A 23,379-nucleotide genomic window follows, 5' to 3' on the forward strand; every position below is an offset into this window, starting at 1 on the left:
CTCAACAAATAAATGTTGAATAATACGTGCTTTTAAACAAAATAAAACTTGCATGTAGGGGTCTAGTTTTGTAGGAACAAGTTAGTTAGTTATTATCTATTATCAATAATGCTATCAATATAGTCAAGAGTATTGATGTGCTGTTAATTTTGCTAGATTTCTCATGACCTCTGTGGAATCGGCTCCTAGAATCGATTCTATAGATGCCCAACACCTGCAGCCGACTTGAGTCGATTCAATCATTTTAGAATCGAACAGCTTTGTTTTTGTAAGCATGTGTTAGTGTGAGTGATTGTTAGTGTTTTTGGAGTGTGTTGTGTACTTTGCCCGGTGAGAGGTGACAGTTTACTATGAGGTGGTTAATGTTTATGTCCAGTGAATGTAGGAGAGTTTTATGTAAACACAGAAACATTATCCTGTCCTCTCACACTGCTAACATGGTAAGAGTTTATGTTTATTAGTCTGCTGAACTAATGCAGTAAATTAGCTGTAACTCTGCATTAAAGCTCTATTTAGGACCATCGGACTGCAATCGGACTCAACAAATATGGATTATGTACTATTAAGTACTATATACTGTTATGTATTATAAGACATTCACCTGTTTACTACCATTTGGTCACCGTTTGAGGACTGTTGCATGCATCATAGATAGATAGATGGATGGATAGGTATTGAACGTGTATTCTCGGCATCGCTCAGTGTTTAACTTTAATTATCATTAAAAAAAGCAATAGTACACCAAAACTTTTAAATTGAAATAGAAAATTCCTTTTCCCCTATGTGGCTGGATTGGCCTTCCATAAAAACAGCATATAACATGTAAAACGTGACATAAGTTTTACTGATAAATATTCTACAATTATTTTTATCCCATTAGTTCAGGTCAACAATCAATAACTTCTTCTTGCCAGTCCTATTTGAGACTGATGTGCATTGAACTGGATTTAGCAGACGCATTTATCTAAAGCGATTTAACAATTGTGAGAATATTCAATGCAAACAATTGATAATTAAGGGCCTTAATTAGTGGCCCAACAGTGGCAACTTTGGTGGTGATGGGGCTTCAACAGCAATCTTATGATCACTGGTCTAGTACCTTAATCACCAAACTAACACTGTCCATATATCCACCCAGCCAGCAATCTATCCATTGCTTTATGGCTTACTTAGACTAGTTCTCTTCTTTTCTTTCTTTCAATTTTTCTCCCCTATTCTAGTCGTGTCCAATTACCCTGATTGCGTCTTCTATACTGGTTCGACCCTTCACCGCTGACTGAGGACGCCTCTCAACTGACTTGCGCCCCCTCTGGTACACAATCAGTACAGACTGCATTTTTCACCTGCACGAGTCAAGTTCATACACTAATGGACGCTGTGTACCAAGGGTCACACCCCCATCAACATTATTCCTCAGCCCTGTGCAGGCGCCATCAGTCAGCCATCAGGGGCCGCAGTTGCACCAGTTATGAGGACCTAACATCCGACTCTCTACCCTCTAACCCTGAACAACAGTCAATCGTTGTTCATGCTGCCGCCCAACCCAGTCGTAAAGGTAGAGTTGAGATTCGATGCGATGCATTCAGAACCCCAACTCTGGTGCACTAGCGTACTTTACCGCTACGCCACCTGAGAATTTTTTTCTTTATTTCCTCATTGCTTATGAACTTCCCTGCCTTCTTACTTGCTTAATTTTTTATTACTTGCTTACTTTCACCCTTCCATGCTTGCTGGTTTGTTAGGGTTAGAGCCTGTGCCTGAAACACTGGATGGAATGCTAGAATAGACCTTGGACAGGATGCGATTACATGAGGGGTTGGACTAGCTATGTGGTGCATAAACTTTCATGTTTAATGATCTCCAATTATTCAGTGTGACAAATATGCTGCAATAGAGATGATTAGAAAGGGGGCAATGACTTTTTATAACAGGGTATATTGTAAGTAAAATATTTTGTAATAGTTTGTGTAATGTAATAACTATACATGTGTGTGTGTGTGTGTGTGTGTGTGTGTGTGTGTGTGTGTGTGTGTGTGTGTGTGTGTGTGTGTGTGTGTGTGTGTTGTGTGTGTGTGTGTGTGTGTGTGTGTGTGTGTGTGTGTGTGTGTGTAGAGTTCAGACTCACAGTGGCTGAGTGCAGCAGAGAGGGATCAGGTCCTAATGGAGCTAAAGGCGACGGGTTGGGTAGAGCTGGAAGAACGTGATGCTCTGTATAAAGAACTGCACTTCAAAACCTTTAACCAGGTTTATTATCTCATTAACACCATCATCAAATAACACATAGAGCTATTAACACACTGAGTGTACATGCCCAAAATAATCAGTAAATTGCATGAAACCAAGGCTTTGGCAGTGTGCTTTTCATCACTGTTCTGCCAAAAAACAAACTTGCTGTCCTAGTTTTAGCCTTCTGGAACATGGAGCAGGTTTTTATCCAATAACTGTGTCTACTGTGTGTTATTTTGCTATTTAATCTGAATCAAGCCCCTGCTGCTGAAAATATGTGCTTTTCCATGATTAGATATTAACTTGTTTTAAATGATTTTTTTAACTTGGTTTTGATTTGTCATGTGTACAATCGCTACGATACACAAGGGGTAAATTTAAATAAATTGTTTCAAGACTTTAATTAATTAATTATTTAACAGGCCCTGTTTTATAGATTGACTGGAAAAGTAAAGAGGTTTGTATGTTGTATATCTTGCAGGCATTTGGCTTCATGTCTCGAGTGGCTCTGCAGGCTGAGAAGATGAATCATCACCCGGAGTGGTTTAATGTCTATAATAAGGTAATGACTTACATGTAGTTGTTTGTTCCTGATTTTGCAGCGGCACATTCTAATGCCTCTCATATTGTTTGTTTAACATTAAATGGTCCTCTTGAAGGTCCTTGTGTACTTACCCTTTCAACAAGTTGTTTTGTCCAGCATACAGCCAGTTTTTTTTTAGATTTATTTTTCAGTTAACAACACAATTTAGCACAGTATCAGAGTTTCATTTTGGCTGTAGCTAGACACTCAATGCACTTGATTTCTCCAGGCACTGACCAGTCATTAAGGGTTTGATATTTTTCAGCATGTTTGAAATGATCAGAAATCAATGTCTTAACATTGTCCAACAACAAGCTGCAAGCCCAATGAAACATTGTAAAACCTGTAGAAGAACATTTCACAGAGTAGAAGACATTGTTTTCCTAACAAAATGCTGATATTTCTATTTATTAGCAATATTTTCACTTTGCTGCCCTCCCATGAATAACATTTCTTTTGTAGTGTACTGTCATAAACACTGACAATAGCTAAAGCTAGATACAGCTGCATTTTAAAATTTCTCTGGGATTATTTTACCTTAAAAAGAAATATTTCAAAACATTTTTCTTTTAAAAATTATTAGTGATAAGACTATTGCACATATGAATGAATTAGGGGTTGCCAGAGCAGCAGATCATTAGTCAGCATGTTTGATTTGGCAAAGTTTTTACATCGGATGCCCTTCCAGATGCAACCATCCTGTTTATCCGGTCTTGAGACCAGCACTAAGCGTGCACTGATATGTGTCCCCCACCAATGGCGAGGTTTCTGTAACATCATGCACCTTTTGTATTTCGCACCCAGGTACTCTGATACTGCTATAACCAGGAAACGTATTAGTTACAATTATCTATATCTATATATTTATATCTATATGTTTAGTTAACCCTTGCAACAACTTGTGCTCATTGCTTTCAAGTTCTTCTTACTCCTCTACACTACTGCTATGTTAGCTACACTGGGCTGTGTTTTTATTTAATAAAGCAGAAAAACTTGCTGATATGAACCTTAGTATTGTGTTTAATATTTTAAAGGGTTCATATCAGCTTGTCGGTCAACCATTAATTAAAATATAATTTTACATTTACATCTCTAATTTTCAGGGCACTATCATTGTGATTATGAAAAAAATTGTTTTAAATTTTCCCTCTAAACATTTTTGCTTTCTTTTTCACCCTTTTTTCAGGTACAGATCACATTAACCACACATAGTTCTGGTGGCTTGTCCAAGAAAGATGTCTGGCTTGCCAAATTTATTGATAAAGTTGTTCTGGCCATGTAGACAACTGGTGTTTTTTTTTGGCCTGATTCTAAATGCACACTCTCTACACTTTCTACACTTCTACTGATTGAAAGCTGGACTGGTCTGGAATTTACTGTACTCTCCTGCAAATTCACTCAGGGATATAAAACAAAAGAGGCATGCAGGAAGGGTCACCTGCTCACATCGGTACAGAACTTAGACTGTAAATATTAGTATTATTTTTTATTCTTAACTACACCATTTTTCTGAGAGTTGTAGCTCACACTGAGACAAGCAGGGTTACAGACTAAACAAGTCCAACCACTACCATCACACTACCACTGCCATTGCCAGTTTGGATTTTCTGCCTAACCTGGCAGGTGACCATGGAGTATGCTTCATGTTCTTTTTAATAGGAACACTTGAACTAGCCCTGTTTATATGAGCATAAAGTCACCAGCTATATAACAACTATAATCACTAACAAGTAATTAGCAGGCTATGCCACAAAGTAAAGTACATCAAATAACTTTCTTTTTTCTGATTTTATGCACATTTCTGTTCATTTATACTTTATGGTTAATACCTGTCATTAGAAATGTCAGTTAATTTTGTAGTCAATTCTTTGACATCTCAAACCTTGAGCTAACACTCAACAACTGTGTTCTCTGAGCAGTTGACAGGGGATCTGAAAATACAAATAGCTACTTGATGGCTATGAAGCATAGAAAAAAACAGAAAAAGAATGTCAGCGTTATAGTGGCTAAGGAGAAACAAAAAACTCTCACATGAGTCTCACAGTAGTCCAGTTCCCCAGTAACTTGAGCTTGTGCCACTGCACACCCTGCCCTGTCTGAGGCGAGCCATGGATCATCACGCCCTTAGACATGCAGTCACTTTTTGTGTGGAGTTTGCATGTTCTCCCCGTGTCTGCGTGGGCTTACTCCGGGTGCTCTGGTTTCCTCCCACATTCCAAAGACATGCAAGTGAGGTGAATTGGAGACACTAGATTGTCCATGACTGTGTTTGATATAACCTTGTGAACTGATAAACCTTGTGTAATGAGTAACTACCGTTCCTGTCATGAATGTAACCAAAAAGTGTAATACATGACGTTAAAATCCTGACTAATAAACAAACAAACATGCAGTCGCTGGCCAATTTTGTTTTTATTATCTGTTGCTGCTTCAAGAAATGCAAGCTGAAATTCTATTACATAAAGATAAAACCATACATTAATTCTAAACAGAAATGCCACCAAGTTCTCTGGACCCTAACTCATCTGAGATAAAATAAAACAGAGTGGGAAACATGTGTTGTGGTCAGATAAGTTTTATATTGATTTGGGGAGATACAGATGTTAAGTTAGTCAAAACTTAACTTTATAGAATCCAGGACCAACAGAACAAAAACCCCTGTTGAGCAAGCCGAGGGCGATAGTGGCAAGGAAAAACTCTTGAGAGGAAACAGACTCAGCAGGGACCCCCATCCTCCTTGGGTGGCCTGGAGGATAATTTGAATAAAAAGGATTCATCCTCATACATACACAAAATTAAATTTAACTAAAAGTTATAACTAGCAAAAATAATTGGAGTTCTTCATTATCTGTCTGTGATAAAGTCTGTAGTGAGTTCTTGACATTTTAATTACACCCTAATTATTACAGCATAATTAAAAGGGAGAGCGAGCACTTAACAAAGAGTTTTCTGTGCCCAAAACAGAAGGATCCATCCAGACTGTTATCAGCCAAAGGTGCGAAAGCCAGCATGTGTCATGGTTTGGGATGCATCAGTGCTCATGACATGGGTTACTTGCAAATGTACAAAGGTAATATTGACACAAAATGTATATCCATTATTTATTCAGCAAGACAATGTTCGTGTGGCTTTGTAGATACAGAGTAGGGCTGGGCGATATATCGAGATTTTATAAAATATCGATATATTTTCATACGCGATATAAGACAATATCGCTTATATCGATATAGATGTTTCATTCCAGTTAGATCCGACAGTTCGTCTTTCTCTTCTCCCAGTTTGTCTCTGCACATGTTCACCTGCCCGCCTCTCTAACTCACTGAACACAACTCGCCTCTCCCCACCGCCAATTCTTTCTGCCCTCACCACATTTCTTTAAGTAAAACTCCCATGATAGCATGGAGAAGGTGGGCGAGCTGGTTATGCCTAGTTCACACTACACGATTTTTGCCCTGATTTTCGCTCGGCGACTGGTCGGCGCTAGATTTGCCGGCTCGGGAGCAACTCGGCGATCAAAACTTGGCTCTTAATCGCTAAGTGTGAACTACCCAACAACTCGATCGGATCGAGATATCTAGCATGTCAGATATCTGAATGGGTGTTTCCCGACTGGCAATGAGTGCTATGTCGAACAGCCAATGAGAACGCAAGAACACAGCGTAAGAAGAAATGCAGGGGAGGAGTGTAAAAGGCTGTACAGGGTCTTAATATAGTTTATATCATAATACACAGGTGTTACACACAAGTTTTACAGTGTTTCTGACCTTATCGTTCTCTACAAAACACCCACGCTGCATTGCAAAAATATTTATTAATTATAAATATACAACAACCCAAGCCAAATCCATTAAGATTCATTTTTTTTTCTTTTTTTCTCGTGCACAAACTTTGATCGCTCGCTACTTGTGCATGTTTGGACGTGGTATCATTAAACCTTTCGTCACGTCTCGCGTGTGTTTTCGTAACAAAACGATATTTGTGAGAGCAGAGAAGCTCGCCTGCGATTCCAGTTGGTGATAGATCGTGTAGTGTGAAATACACACCGACTGAAAGACTCCCGAGTGCAAAAGATTCAGTCGTGTAGTGTAAACTGTACAGCGACCTGGCAAATCAGAAAGTCGTGTAGTGTGAACTTGGCATTAGTAAAAAGAATAATAATGGCTAAATTATTTGGAGATGGTTCGGATTCAGTGGTGGAGAAGTGTCAGATGAGCAGCAGAATAATGTATTCTGTAGAGAATGCCGAAAACAAGTCCAGACAAAAGGTTCCAGCTCCGTGTACCTCTGGTTTCAAATCCCAAAGTTGAAAAACAAGAAAACGAGTCGTTATTCGTTTTAAAAACCAATATTGGAAAACGGAAATAAACAAACACAAGCGCATGCACGCGCTTATATGCATGTATTTACTTTATATATAAGCAGTGTATGCACGTGTTGAGAAAGTAATAATAACGTAACGGTGCGTCTCCTGTTGTTCTGACTTGTGTGCTTGTATATTTGACGTGCATATATTTGCTCTATCTGTAAAAAACAAGCATTATGGGGAAGTGATTTCTGTACTGGATGTTGTACGTGGTCGTGTAAGTTTATACTATATCTCTAATTTCCTTCGGGATCAATAAAGTATCTATCCATCCATCCATCCATCCATCCATCCATCCATCCATCCATCTATCTAATCTAATCTAATCTAATCTAATCTATCTACTGGACGATCGCCCGACGTCCGACACGTCATTTATTTATTTAACTTCTATTATAGTATTTCTTGTTGTTGGCTAATAAACATCCAAACATGAATAAAATTGCATGAACTAACTCTGCAGTAAACAAGGAGCAAACAGCAATTAAACAACAAATAAAGCTGTTAAATAATAATAAAGTGCATGAAGCAGAATGCTGATTAAAATGCATTAAATGTTGCAATAGTTACACAGTAACATGAACGATTAGTTCTGCCTGTATTACAGAATTGAGTTCTATACGGTATAAAAAAAACTAATAATGCAAATGTTAATGTTGTGGCGACTGATGTAAAATAATGTATAAAGTCCAAACATCTGAGTGGGGGGTTTAACGAGAACGCTACTTTTAATGTCATACAATCTCAGTGCAAAACAGAAGAACATGAGCACAGCCGGAAACATTTCTGATATCTTCCCTACACACTCGCTCCCTGCGCCCTATAGTACACTTAACATTCTTAAAGGGCCAGACAATATATTTGTAATTCACATTACACAACAGGCGAGACAACAAACTTTTTCTTAGAATAGCTCTTTTTTTTTTTTTTTTTTTTTAAAGGAAAAATAGTTCCTGTGTGAAGCTTCCCCAGCATGAATATTAATAAAAGTGCCTGTAAAAATTTTTGGTATTTGGTATTTGGAACATGTAGCTTTGTCTCAGAAGTGTCTTGTTGTTATTACCTTATGGGGTGAAAAAATATCGAGATATACAGTGCTCAGCATAAATGAGTACACCCCCTTTGAAAAGTAAGATTTTAATCAATATCTCACTGAACACAGGAACAATTTTCTAAATTTTGACAAGACTGAGTTTCATAGAACATTTCTTTAACCCATAACATAAAAGTAAGGTTAATAATATAACTTAGATTACAAAATATTCAGTTTTACTCAAATGAGTTGATGCAAAAATGAATACACCCCACATCAAAAAGTACTACATCTAGTATTTTATATGACCACTATGATTTTTATGGACAGCATTAAGTCTTCTAATCATGGAATGAACAAGTTGGCGACAAATTGCAACGTCTATCTTTTTCAATTCTTCAAGAACGACCTCTTTTAGAGCCTCTATGCTGGATGGAGAGTGATGCTCAACCTGTGTCTTCAGAATTCCCCATAGGTGTTTGATTGGGTTCAGATCAGGAGACATACTGATTCACTTACACCCTGTTCTTCTTCAGAAATGCAACAGTGGCCTTAGATGTGTGTTTTGGATCATTGTCATGTTGGAAAAGTGCATGACAACCAAGGGCATGAAGTGATGGTAGCATCTTGTCCTTCAGTATAGAGCAGCACATCTGTGAATTCATGATACCATCGATGAAATGCAGCTCCCCAACACCAGCAGCACTCATGCAGTCCCACATAAGGACACTGCCACCACCATGTTTCACTGTAGGCACCATGCATTCTTCTTTGTACTCCTCACCTTTGCGACGCCATACAGTTTGGAAGCCATCAGTTCCAAAAACATTTATCTTGGTCTCATCACTCCAGAGTATAGAGTCCCAGTAGTCTTCATCTTTTTCAGCATGGGCCCTGGCAAATTCTAGGCGGGCTTTTTTGTGCATGGGCTTCAGGAGAGGCTTCCTTCGTGGATGATACCCATGCATGCCATTCTTCTGCAGTGTACGCTGTACTGTGTCACGGGAAAAAGTCACCCCAGTTTGGCTTTTTACCTCTTTAGCTAACTGCAGTGAACTTGCATGCCGATTTTCTTCAACCCTTCTCATCAGAAGACGCTCCTGTTTGGGTGTTAACATCCGTGGATGGCCTGGACGTCTCTGTAAGATGGTTGCAGTTCCATCTTTGTTAAATTTTTGTATCACTTTTGCTACAGTATTCTGACTGATCAGTAAAGCTTTGCCGATCTTCTTGTAGCCTTCACCTTTCTTGTGTAAAGAAACAATTTTCTTTCTCAGGTCTTGTGACATTTCTCTTCCATGTGGTGCCACTGCTGACAGCATGAAATGGGATGGGGTTTTCTTTGTTAAGTAACGCCCTTTTAACTTTCAACTGTCTGCTGGACACCTGTTTAATGAATAATTAGACTCACATGTGGTTAAATTCATGTTAATTAGAATTTTGTAGTCTAAACTCCTAAGACTTTCATTGGGGTGTACTCATTTTTGCAACATGGTCTTGAATGAATTTGTTGAGAAAATAACTTTTTTGTGTGTACAAATGAACAAATCTTGTTTGCAATCAATGGCCCACATTTGTAGGAGTATTCTGTAGTATAGTACCCCATAGAAAATGTTGATTCTGTAAAGAAACTAAAGGTTTTCTGACAAATCTGTTGGGGTGTACTCATTTATGCTGAGCACTGTATATCGTATATCGCCATTCAGCTAAAATATATCGAGATATTATTTTTGATTCATATCGCCCAGCCTTACATTGCATGGACTTTTTCAGCAGTAATACAGTAGTAATGATCAACTGATAACCAACAAAGATGTCATTGTTCTATTAACACAGTCTAGTTAAATGCTATTTAAATTCATTTTTAGCAGCTGACAATTGATTCTTATGAGATTTAAGGCTTACCAATACAAGGTAGGTGTACAAACTCATTTAGAAAAAGCTGCCTTTTTTATTTTGAAGTTTTTTAAAATACATTATTATTAATTATATCATGAATGACGGAACTATTGAACATTAAAACCACAAATAGCTGTTTTTTGTACATGTGGATCTATCTGCTTGTTGCATTATAATTATTATAATTATTATTTTACAAAACATGGCGGCATAGTGGCTCGGTGGGTAGCACTGTCGCCTCACAGCAAGAAGGTCCTGGGTTTGATTTCCATGTAAAGGGGTTTGTGTCATTTCTGTGTTTGCATGTTTTTCCCATGTCTGCGTGGGTTTCCTCCGGGAGCTCCGGTTTCCTCTCACAGTCCAAAGACGTGCAAGTGAGGTGAATTGGAGACACATAATTGTCTATGACCGTGTTTGACATTAAAGACTTAAACTGATGAGTCTTGTGTAAAAAGTGGCTCTCTGTCCTGTCATCAATGTAACCAAAGTGTGTAAAACATGACATTAAAATCCTAATAAATGAATAAATAAATACCTCGTAGCTCATCTTTATGCTGGTAAACTTCTCTACTGTCAAACGTTTCCATTGCTATCCGGTATGTACGAGCATGCCTCTGAACATTGAGGGAACATTTGGGGAGGGGGGGGGGGGGGGTGTTGAGGAAACGTTGAGGGAATGTTCGGAGGGAAAGTTGAGGGAGCGTTCGTGTGGAAACGTTCGTGTGGAAACGGGGGAACGTTCGTGGGGAAACGTTGGGGGGGATGTTCAGGGGGAACGTTGGGGGAACGTTCTAGAGGGAACGTTGGAGGAACGTTTGTGAAGGAACGTTGAGGGAACGTTCGGGGGAACATTGGGGGAATGTTTGTGAAGGAACGTTGAGGGAACGTTGAGGGAACGTTCGTGAAGGAACGTTGAGGGAACGTTCGGGGGGGAACGTTGGGGGAACATTGGGGGAACGTTCGTGAAGGAACGTTGAGGGAACGTTCGTGGGGGAACGTTCGGTGGGAACGTTTGTGAAGGAACGTTAAGGGAACGTTCGTGAAGGAACGTTGAAGGAACGTTCGGGGGGGACGTTGGGGGTACGTTCGGGGGGGAACGTTGGGGGTACGTTTGGGATAACATTGGGGGAACGTTCGTGAAGGAACGTTGAGGGAACGTTCGGGGGGAACGTTGAGGGAACGTTTGTGAAGGAACGTTGAGGGAACGTTCGTGGGGGAACGTTGGGGGAACGTTCGTGAAGGAACGTTGGGGGAACGTTCGTGAAGGAACGTTGAGGGAACGTTTGGGGGGAACATTGGGGGAACGTTCGTGGGGGAACGTTGAGGGAACGTTCGTGGGGAAACGTTGAGTGAACGTTTGTGAAGGAACGTTGAGGGAACGTTCGTGAAGGAACGTTGAGGGAACGTTCGTGGGGGAACATTGGGGGAACGTTTGGGGGGAACATTGGGGGAACGTTCGTGAAGGAACGCTGAGGGAACGTTCTTGGGGGAACGTTGGGGGAACGTTCGTGGGGGAACATTGGGGGAACGTTCGTGAAGAAACATTGAGGGAACGTTCGTGGGGAAACGTTGAGGGAACGTTTGTGAAGAAACGTTGAGGGAACGTTCGTGAAGGAACGTTGAGGGAACGTTCGTGAAGAAACATTGAGGGAACGTTCGTGGGGAAACGTTGAGGGAACGTTTGTGAAGAAACGTTGAGTGAACGTTCGTGAAGGAACGTTGAGGGAACGTTCGTGAAGGAACGTTGAGGGAACGTTCGTGGGGGAACATTGGGGGAACGTTTGGGGGGAACATTGGGGGAACGTTCGTGAAGGAACGCTGAGGGAACGTTCTTGGGGGAACGTTGGGGAAACGTTCGTGGGGGAACATTGGGGGAACGTTCGTGAAGAAACATTGGGGGGGAACATTGGGGGAACGTTCGTGAAGAAACATTTGGGGGGGGGAACAGTGAGGGAACGTAAAATCCTAATATTTAAATTCTGAATGTGTGACAAAATACAGATTTGTTTAGTGATGACAGTGGAAATTGTTTCAAGAGAATAAACCAAAGATTCTTGTTTTTATTGCATTTTACAAAATGTCCCAATTTTACGGTAATGGGGTTTAGAGTTGGCACCATAGCAGCCAACTTGAGTTAGAGACAATGATTGTACTGCAAAAAGAGTTCATTTAAATGTTTAGCCAACAAGTACTGAAGGACAATGGTTAAATTTTCCTTAAACAGAACAAGGGTAATGAAAAAAGAGACACACACACACACACACACACACACACACATAGGAATATCGAGTCTGGCTCTCCTCATGCCATCACTCAGACTCATTATTTGATTGCTATAGGTTTAAATGGCTATGGAGGTTTAAATGGCATCTCAGCACAATGCTGCAATTCTAACTATTACCACCGAGCCCACCGGCACTTATCTCCCAGCAGCAGCCCCTGTATCATCCTCCTCACATTCCAACACTCTGATTACAGGTATAAAGCTTACTCCAGTGCTCCAAATTAATGAATGCAGAAGTCAGGGAGTCTACAGTTCATCACTGCCAACCAACAAAAATAATCCCATTTTACAATCCTTCAGACTACATTGTGTGTTTTCTTGGTGTATATTCCCATGTTAAGGTATTGTAACCACATAATTTAGTAACAGACATCAATACAGTTTAATCAATAGGCTGCATGAGTAGTGATCATTAAAACGACAGACCTCAATTCCTGAAAAAGTGGGACAATCAATAGGCAATGTAAATGAAGATGATACAATTTTTAATACAATTCAAGCATTATTTAAGTGGAATACAAAAAGAGGATGGTTTAGTTTATTAATGTAATAGTTTTTTAAAATATAGGCCTAAACCAATCAACAAATAAACATTAGTGTATACAGTATAACAACAGGTGATGCAATCATACTTGAACAGAAAAGAAGCATTCAAGAAACAAGGGTGGATCAAGGTTTGCTAAAAATTGTGTTAACAAATAATTCAACTGTTTAAGACCTACATTGTACAACGAGTGCTAGTATTTTGTGTAATTTCATGTAAGCACTATACAGTGCATAATATCATTTAAAGGTGTATCAATTATAACGAAACATCTTTGCATGAAACAAGACTGAACATCACTGCTGAATGTCTGTGACTTTTGATCCCTCAGACAGAACTGCATTAAAAGCTGGTAGGCTACTCTGATGGACAATACCACATGGACTTATGGACTTATGGACTAATTTAATTGATATATAATTTGGCCATATTAGTCCAAATACAGCATTATAAAAATGTAAATATGACATTGTTTCAGGGAAGTCCATGTTTTCAAGTAATTAAAGAGATCTTGGATAAAACCAGCTTCCAGAGCCAAAAAACTGAAAAGGTTTAAGCACACGTACCCATGTCACTGCCAAAGCTACACTGCAGTGATTTAGAAAAACAACAAGTGATTTTTCATAACTTTTCTATTTTGTCAGGTTGGTGGTTGAGTACATTTTCCAAAAGGCTGTATAGTAATTATGGGCAGCGTAGTGGCACATGGTGGGACATAGCAACATGGTGTGAGGTTCTTGGATAAATCCTCACTTCCAGTTGGTGTAAGAAGTTTTGTGGTGTTTGGGATCAAGTGAGTTTCTCATATTCGACCTTCCAGAAACATGCGGAAGATGGACTGGCTGCTGTAAATTGATAGTGAATGTGAGTAAAAAAGAGAATGAGAACATGATGTACTGGAGCCCAATCTGTTTCTAGAAGGTGCTTCATCTGCCACAACCCTGATAGGGATTGAGTGGTTAATAAAAATGAAAAGCTCAATGTGAAGCCAATACCACCAGATGTCGCTGTGGAATGATTAGTAATTCAATGTAACAAGTAACACACACACACACACACACACACACAAACATATACACTGCCTGGCCAGAAAAAAAGGTCACACTCTAATATTTGGTTGGACCGCCTTTAGCTTTGATTACGGCACACATTCGCTGTGGCATCATTTCCACAAGCTTCTGCAATGTCACAACATTTATTTCTGTCCAGAGTTGCATGAATTTTTCCCCAAGATCTTGTATTGATGATGGGAGTTTTGGACCACTGCGCAAAGTCTTCTCCAGCACATTCCAAAGATTCTCAATGGGGTTCAGGTCTGGACTCTGTGGTGGCCAATCCATGTGTGAAAATGATGTCTCATGCTCCCTGAACCACTCTTTCACAATGTGAGCCCGATGAATCCTGGCATTGCCATCTTGGAATATGCCCGTGCCATCAGGGAAGAAAAAATCCATTGATGGAATAACCTGGTCGTTCAGTATATTCAGGTAGTCAGCTGACCTCATTCTTTGGGCACATAACGTTGCTGAACCTAGACCTGACCAACTGCAGCAACCCCAGATCATAGCACTGCCCCCACAGGCTTGTACAGTAGGCACTAGGCATGATGGGTGCATCACTACAGCCACCTCTATTCTTATCCTGATGCGCCCATCACTCTGGAACAGTGTAAATCTGGACTCATCAGACCACATGACCTTCTTCCACTGCTCCAGAGTCCAATCGTTATGCTCCCTAGCAAATTGAAGCCGTTTATGCCAGTTAGCCTCACTGACAAGTGGTTTTCTTAAGGCTACACAGCTGTTTAGTCCCAATCCCTTGAGTTCCCTTCGCATTGTGCGTGTGGAAATGCTCTTACTGTCACTATTAAACATCTCTGAGTTCTACTGGTAGCTTTTCTACGATTTGATTTCAACAAAGGTTTAAGTGATCGAGGTTTAAGAGATTTTTTTCCGATCACATTCCTTCCTCGAAGATGATGTTTCCCCACTGTCCTTCCACTTTTTACTAATGCGTTGGACAGTTCTTAACCCGATTTTAGTAGTTTCAGCAATCTCCTTAGATGTTTTCTCTGCTTGATGCATGCCAGTAATTTGACCCATCTGAAACAGATTAACATCTTTTCCACGACCACAGGATGTGTCTTTTGACATAGTTGTTTAACAAATGAGAAGCTGCTCACTGCATCAGTTAGGGTTAAATAACTTGTTGCCAGCTGAAACATAATCACCCATGCAGTAATTATCCAATGGGAGGCTCTTACCTATTTGTTTAGTTAAATCCAGGTGGTGACCTTTTTTTTGGCCAGGCAGTGTATATATATATACAGTGTATCACAAAAGTGAGTACACCCCTCACATTTCTGCAGATATTTAAGTATATCTTTTCATGGGACAACACTGACAAAATGACACTTTGACACAATGAAAAGTAGTCTGTGTGCAGCTTATATAACAGTGTAAATTTATTCTTCCCTCAAAATAACTCAATATACAGCCATTAATGTCTAAACCACCGCCAACAAAAGTGAGTACACCCCTAAGAGACTACACCCCTAAATGTCCAAATTGAGCACAGCTTGTCATTTTCCCTCCAAAATGCCATGTGATTTGTTAGTGTAACTAGGTCTCAGGTGTGCATAGGGAGCAGGTGTGTTCAGTTTAGTAGTACAGCTCTCACACTCTCTCATACTAATCACTGAAAGTTCCAACATGGCACCTCATGGCAAAGAACTCTCTGAGGATCTTAAAAGATGAATTGTTGCGCTACATGAAGATGGCCAAGGCTACAAGAAGATTGCCAACACCCTGAAACTGAGCTGCAGCACAGTGGCCAAGATCATCCAGCGTTTTAAAAGAGCAGGGTCCACTCAGAACAGACCTCGCGTTGGTCGTCCAAAGAAGCTGAGTGCACGTGCTCAGCGTCACATCCAACTGCTGTCTTTGAAAGATAGGCGCAGGAGTGCTGTCAGCATTGCTGCAGAGATTGAAAAGGTGGGGGGTCAGCCTGTCAGTGCTCAGACCATACGCCGCACACTACATCAAATTGGTCTGCATGGCTGTCACCCCAAAAGGAAGCCTCTTCTGAAGTCTCTACACAAGAAAGCCAAACAGTTTGCTGAAGACATGTCAACAAAGGACATGGATTACTGGAACCATGTTCTATGGTCTGATGAGACCAAGATTAATTTGTTTGGTTCAGATGGTCTCAAGCATGTGTGGCAGCAATCAGGTGAGGAGTACAAAGATAAGTGTGTCATGCCTACAGTCAAGCATGGTGGTGGGAATGCCATGGTCTGGGGCTGCATGAGTGCAGCAGGTGTTGGGGAGTTACATTTCATTGAGGGACACATGAACTCCAATATGTACTGTGAAATACTGAAGCAGAGCATGATCCCCTCCCTCCAGAAACTGGGTCGCAGGGCAGTGTTCCAGCATGATAATGACCCCAAACACACCTCTAAGACGACCACTGCTTTATTGAAGAGGCTGAGGGTAAAGGTGATGGACTGGCCAAGCATGTCTTCAGACCTAAACCCAATAGAACATCTTTGGGGCATCCTCAAGCGGAAGGTGGAGGAGCGCAAAGTCTCGAATATCCACCAGCTCCGTGATGTCGTCATGGAGGAGTGGAAAAGCATTCCAGTGGCAACCTGTGAAGCTCTGGTAAACTCCATGCCCAGGAGAGTTAAGGCAGTTCTGGGAAATAATGGTGGCCACACAAAATATTGACACTTCAGGAACTTTCACTAAGGGGTGTACTCACTTTTGTTGCCGGTGGTTTAGACATTAATTGCTGTATATTGAGTTATTTTGAGGGAAGAATAAATTTACACTGTTATATAAGCTGCACACAGACTACTTTTCATTGTGTCAAAGTGTCATTTTGTCAGTGTTGTCCCATGAAAAGATATACTTAAATATCTGCAGAAATGTGAGGGGTGTACTCACTTTTGTGATACACTGTATATATATGCTTTTCAATACATTTCAAACACCTGCCTGTACCTGTTAAGTAAAGGCCTACACGTCTTAGGTTGGTAAGCATGCCACTGGCCTATCAGCATTCATTTAACCAAGTGAACAGCTAAAAACACTTGTGCGCTTTCAAAAATCATATGTGGCACAGTCATGTTGGCCCCATGCTGAGAGCAAATTACATATGCCTACGTCAAGACATTTAGTAAACACAATATATGGCACAGGTGTTGCTATGCAGCTAGCCATAGACTTCACAGTTCTGTGGGCCACTTCTAATAGCAAGTCAGTATAATGAAATTGATCAAATCGATTTATTTAGCTATTAATTGAAAATTATTTTATTAATGAATTTGATGTCACTCATATTCCGGGCTCCCCTCAGTTTACTCCTGCTTTACACTAATGTGTGCATTAGTGACTTCATTGATGAGGTGCGTTTGTATTTGGATTTATTGAGCAAGTAGTTTTGTGTGGAGTTTCATGGACAGTGTCCATACAGAGTTTATTGTGCCCCACTATACGTCTGTGCCAGAGATGCCACTGTGTTTCTAAAACTTTCCTTTGAATGAACTCCAACCAAGCATTACCTGTAGTTCATCAAAGCTGACTTTTTCATGAACTACACCTAAAGCCTTTTTTTTAATCTAGGGTTTACCATTGAGTCTGCTTAAACGCAGGCATTTAATAATGTTACATTTTGAAGATAAACTGTAATTTCAAGACTTGCAGTGCTTGTTTAGTATCTGCAGATGGAGCTGTTTATCACGATACAGACAAGATCCTTCCACGCTGAAACACTGAGCTTCGAATCATGGTGCTAAATGTAAAACTGTGTGTGGAATTTTCAGGAAAAATGTTCTTCATTTACAAGACCTATCTACTTCATTTTTTTAGACATATTTGTGTGTGAAAATGTCTATTTATTATTTACAAGTCTTTTTAATATTGTGGCGCCGGCGAGTAGGAAGGCGAGCGTCGGGGATGCGAGTGAGCTGCCCTTGGCAGTTCACTCAGTGGATTAGGACAGACACTCATTCATACACACAGACATTCATACAACAGACAAACATAAAGGCTGCCTATCCAGCCCTCACCGTAGCCACCCCAGCCCCAACACTGGGCTACACGGCCACGGTAAGTACGGACAGCATGGCCGCAAGGGCTTCTGGGTAAAGCCCGTGGCAGCCCCCTAGCGGTGATGCTACATTGCCCCCTCCCTAATGGTCAACTGACCCGGTGACCAACTCACCAGCGTTCACTGGGTGGCTTCTCGGCCAAACCGCACCCCATTACACTGCCGAGCCGCTCTTCCACCCACTGCTGGACCGGGCACTCTGCTCCTACAGCCACCTGGGCTAGCGCACTCAAACAGACCTGACATATTTGCCCACTGTACCACCAGAGCCACCCCAATGCCACAATCCCACTTCTGACACCAATGTGGCACCGGTGAGTGGGAAGGCGAGCGTCGGGGCTGCGAGTGAGCTGCCCTTGGCAGTTCACTCAGTGGATTAGGGCAGACACTCATGCAGACACTCATTCATACACACAGACATTCATACAACAGACAAACATAAAGGCTGCCTATCCAGCCCTCACCGTAGCCACCCCAGCCCCAACACTGGGCTACACGGCCACGGTAAGTACGGACAGCATGGCCGCAAGGGCTTCTGGGTAAAGCCCGTGGCGGCCCCCTAGCGGTGACGCTACAATATGCTTTTTTGCAAAGGTTTGTTATCATACTGAAACCCTGTTTTAAAAATAGGCCCAATTTCAAAGTTTTTATTCCCAAGCAACATGATCTGTCCAAACACAAACTGAATAATAGTAAGTAAATAGTTTTTTCCCTGTTTTGTAATAAGCATGCAACCAGACTTTGTGCAAACTGAAGCCCAGGTCTGTATTTCAAATAAACCTTGACGTGGAAAGAGTAGCCAAAATCACTGAGATAGTATTTAACAAACTGAAAACATACAGTAAAAGTATTCACTAAAGAAAAAAACTGAAACGCATACGGAAGGGAAGCATATTTTATGATAATTTTAATTAACTTCTTTGTCCACAAAGAACTTCCACAAATTTTGAGTTCTTTCAAAAGAACCCTCTTTCTTTTGGTTTTCTTGAAATAGGATGAAATCTGCTAGGTGAAAAATATACATACAGCAAGTCAGAGTATTAATTAATGGTATATGTAGTTCAATAATGCCATCTAAAATTGTGACCTTGTGGACTTATGTGTACCCATATACACTGATCAGCCATAACATTAAAACCACCCCCTTGTTTCTACACTCACTGTCCATTTAATCAGCTCAATTACCATATAGAATCACTTTGAAGTTCTACAATTACTGACTGCAGTCCATCTATTTCTCTACATATCTTTTTTAGCCTACTTTCACCCTGTTCTCCACTCACTGTCCACTCTATTAGACACTCCTACCTAGCTGGTCCACCTTGTAGATGTAACGTCAGAGACGATCGCTCATCTGTTGCTGCTGTTTGAATTGGTCATCTTCTAGACCTTCATCAGTGGTCACAGGACGCTGCCCACAGGGCACTGTTGGCTGAATGTTTTTGGTTGGTGGACTATGCGCAATCCAGCAGTGACAGTGAGGTGTTTAAAAAGTCCATCAACATTGCTGTCTTATTTACTCATACCAGCACAACACACACTAACACACCACCACCATGTCAGTGTCACTGCAGTTCTGAGAATGACCCACCACCCAAATAACCGACTACAGTCAGTAAATGTAGGACTACAAAGTGTTTCTATATGGTAAGTGGAGCTGATAAAATGGACAGTGAGTGTAGAAACAAGGAGGTGGTTTTAATGTTACGGCTCGGTGTAAATTTAGAGCTACTTTGACTGGACCAATTATAAATTATATTGAACAATGTTCTCTTACGTTAGAAGAAATCCAAAAAACACAAAACCCCTAATTCTGCCATAAATTTGAAGGTGTGCACAGGTAAAACTGTCCACAGTTAAGCAAGATTTATATTGTATTGGACTTTTTGTGCAATACAGAAGCTCCTGTTCCTGTTTTTCTTAATGTGATCAGCAACAAACTTTTGTTAGGTTACTTTTAGACAGTACCCTTTAAGTTCATGACAATGTAAAGCTAACTTCGCTGTAGACATTTTCACTAGTGTTTCAGTAGATTCTTGAATTAAATTTTACCATTTGGACAAATTTCCACTCTGCACTAAAGGACCTTCTGCACCACCAGTTTAATAATTCAAATTGCTGCATTTATATTTTTGACCAAGCGCATTTACACAAACATTCATTTACTTAGAAACTTCAGTTGAGGTCTGATAACCATGCATTCCTGTCATGCATGGGGGCATTACTTTTGTCTCAGGTAGCTAAGAGAGCTGGCAGAGTCACGCAGGCATTTCTCATCAGGCTGGGTAAATACTTCATCGTGGGATGGGGTGAAGAGGAGGCTAGAGAAGAAGGTTAGAGAGAGAGCTAATTAAAATACCATGAAAGGGGTCAGCTCAGGGTGAAAAACATTTTCATCTCGTCCTTTTTGTCTTCCTTCTTCTTTTTATAATTTCTTCCTGCTAACTTGCCCTGTCCTTATTTCTGTGAACCCATTAAGTTTCCATTTCCAGTCTTATAATTAGTCTCGCCAAAGCTATGGTCACAGTATTTTTGTACGGGTTTTAGAGTAAGTGTGGTACATGGTGGCACATAATGTTGGGTTAGTAATGCACAGCTACAGGGTTTAATCCTCGCCACCAGTAACCATCTCAGTGAGGTTTGCTTTGTTGTTTGATGTGTCTGTCTAGTATAAATGTCCTCTGGATTTAAAACAAAGCTAGCTTCTCTGATTCTTACTACTATCTTATGTGTTAACAACATGCAACTCAGCAATATGTTGGGCGGCACGGTGGCTAAGTGGGTAGCACTGTCGCCTCACAGCAAGAAGGTCCTGGGTTCAATCCCCAGGTGGGGCGGTCCGGGTCCTTTCTGTGTGGAGTTTGCATGTTCTCCCCGTGTCTGCGTGGGTTTCCTCTGGGTGCTCCGGTTTCCTCCCACAGTCCAAAGACATGCAAGTGAGGTGAATCGGAGATACTAAATTGTCCATGACTGTGTTTGATATAAACTTGTGAACTGATTAATCTTGTGTAATGAATAACTACCGTTTCTGTCATGAATGTAACCAAAGTGTAAAACATGACATTAAAATCCTAATAAACAAACAAACAAACAGCAATATGTTTTTGTGTGTACAGTCCTATGCCATGTCTGGGACTTAACTAGGGGATACCTTAAGACCTGCCATTAACCCGATTCCTTTATGCAAACACAGCCTCATCTCCCTACTGAATCCCGGCCAACACAAGCAGTAATCGTGATTCTTTGTGCAGTTTGGGGAAGGTTGATCAGAAGTATTGTTTCATGGTGTCTTACAAATATTTGAGAAAGCACATTACAGCCCAGCATATGTAAGCATATATAAGCTCATATGCTCCATCAATTGCACTTGTAGTATTCATTCATTTATTTATGTATTGTCTGTTTTACCACTGCTTTATCCTATTCAGGGTCACTGTGGGTCAAATTCACTGGGCGAAGGCAGGAGACACCCTGGACAGGTCGTCAGTCCATCACAGAGCAAACACACACTCACACATTCACATACATACACACTTATAACTAGGGGGACTTTTAGTATTTCCAATTAACCTCACTGCATGTCTTTTAATTGTGGGAAGAAATTCACACGGACACAGGGAGAACATGCAAACTCCATACAGATACTGGAATCAGACCCAGGACCTTCTTGCTGTGAGGCGACAGTGATATCCACTTGCAATATGATGACTCAAAATGGTGACATCAGCAGCCAGGACACCCGTGTCACTTTCAGAGCCTGCTTTATAGGATTAGAAGGTATCCCCCTTTGGTGCCCAATTGTAAACATTAGTCTTCACTTACTATAATAAATATGTTTTGCTCTTTATACATGCATTTTTAGCTCAAAATAAATTAATTATACAATTCTGCTATTTAATATTGATTATAAGTCCCATATATACACATATCCTTTTGCAGTCCTACACACTTTACTTTTTATGAAACATAGAGTTGTTGAGAAGATAGTGTAGTTTTGAGAGTTTGAGAGCAGTGTTTTTATTGCTTTCTGGCTCCCACCGGCTCTTAGCACAAGACTCTCTTGTGTCCTCTTAGTAATGGATTTTGTGTACCCTTCCTTGCAGGCAGGTATGATGCAATGAGATTGCAAGGGGAAATGGAAAATTATGTTCAGCTTTATCCCTTTATTAATATTTGTTTCTTGGGAATCTGCACAGGATATTTTAATGGTTGAATTAACTTTGTGTTTGCCCTTTGTGGGGATAAAAAGAACATGTATTATACAGGGCCACAAAGCTTCAAAAGTATTAAAAAGTATTAATCCCCCAAACCCTTTTTACATAAATGATTGTCACAACCTGGGATTTGTATTAATTTATCCAGAATATTATTATTAATTCAGTAGAATCGGTCACCCATTTTCTCAGTCCAGGCCAACAAACAAAGCTGTACAGTTTTTAGGTAAGCATCCACCTTGTTTAGGCATATGGAAGCATATTTCCCCCACAATCTCCCTGTAGTGTGCACTGTTCATTTTCTCAACTTACCTTAACAGATTCAAGTCATACAACTAATTTACATTCATGCTATTTAGCAGATACTTCTATCCAAAGTGAAATACAATTATGACCAAATACAATCCAAGCAATTGAGGGGTAGGGGCCTTGCTCAAGAGCTGCACCTGGCCTTGGTGTGGCTTGAACCAATGACCTTCTAATTACTAGTCTAGTAGCTTTACCACTGAGCTACCACTGCCCTTAATGCTACCACCAGCATATTTTACCCTGCTGATGTTAGATTTACACAACAAGTGCAACTTAAAAGTCAAGCTTAAATATTCATTTTCATTCTTGTGAGACCACAAGATTCCCTGCCACATTGTTATACTTTTTATGAGGGGACTTTTGGTGTAACACATCAAATATCTTTTATCCAGAATTATCCAGCACAGTCAGAATACCAGTTTAGTTCAGTGAAGCCCTTCTGATTTTTTGACTAGGTTTAGGCAGCATGTCTAAGACAGAGTGGCTGGGTGGCACGGTGGCTTGGTGGGTAGCACTGTTGCCTCACAGCAAGAAGGCCCTGGGTTCAATTCTCCATTGTTTCTGTGTGGAGTTTGCATGTTCTCCCCATGTCTGCGTGGGTTTTCTGCAGGAACTCTGGTTTCCTCCCACAGTCCAAAGACGTGAAAGTGAGGTAAATTGGAGATACGAAATTGTCCATGACTGTGTTTGACATTAAAGACTTATGAAAATAAAGAACTGATTAATCTTGTGTAACCAGTGATTACCTGTCCTGTCATGAATGTAACCAAAGTGTGTAAAAGATGATAGTAAAATCCTAATAAATAAAT

General features: G+C 40.5%; 1 protein-coding gene across 3 annotated transcripts in view; it reads left to right on the top strand.

The window, feature by feature from the left end:
• The first annotated feature begins 279 nt into the window (after positions 1 to 279).
• LOC134323052 (pterin-4-alpha-carbinolamine dehydratase 2-like) overlaps positions 280 to 23,379 on the top strand; it is a 40,988-nt gene continuing 17,888 nt past the window's right edge. For 2 of the 3 annotated variants that reach the window (XM_063004466.1, XM_063004468.1), the window contains exons 1-3: positions 280 to 440; positions 2,113 to 2,244; positions 2,708 to 2,788. In XM_063004466.1, the coding sequence (XP_062860536.1) occupies positions 351 to 440; positions 2,113 to 2,244; positions 2,708 to 2,788 (303 nt within the window). In that variant the 5' untranslated portion in view covers positions 280 to 350. Of the gene's footprint in view, positions 441 to 2,112; positions 2,245 to 2,707; positions 2,789 to 3,995; positions 5,198 to 23,379 lie in introns of those variants that run through there. The other variant, XM_063004467.1, reaches the window with a different exon arrangement.

Source organism: Trichomycterus rosablanca, chromosome 11 (genome assembly GCF_030014385.1).
Source record: "Trichomycterus rosablanca isolate fTriRos1 chromosome 11, fTriRos1.hap1, whole genome shotgun sequence".
NCBI lineage: Eukaryota > Metazoa > Chordata > Actinopteri > Siluriformes > Trichomycteridae > Trichomycterus > Trichomycterus rosablanca.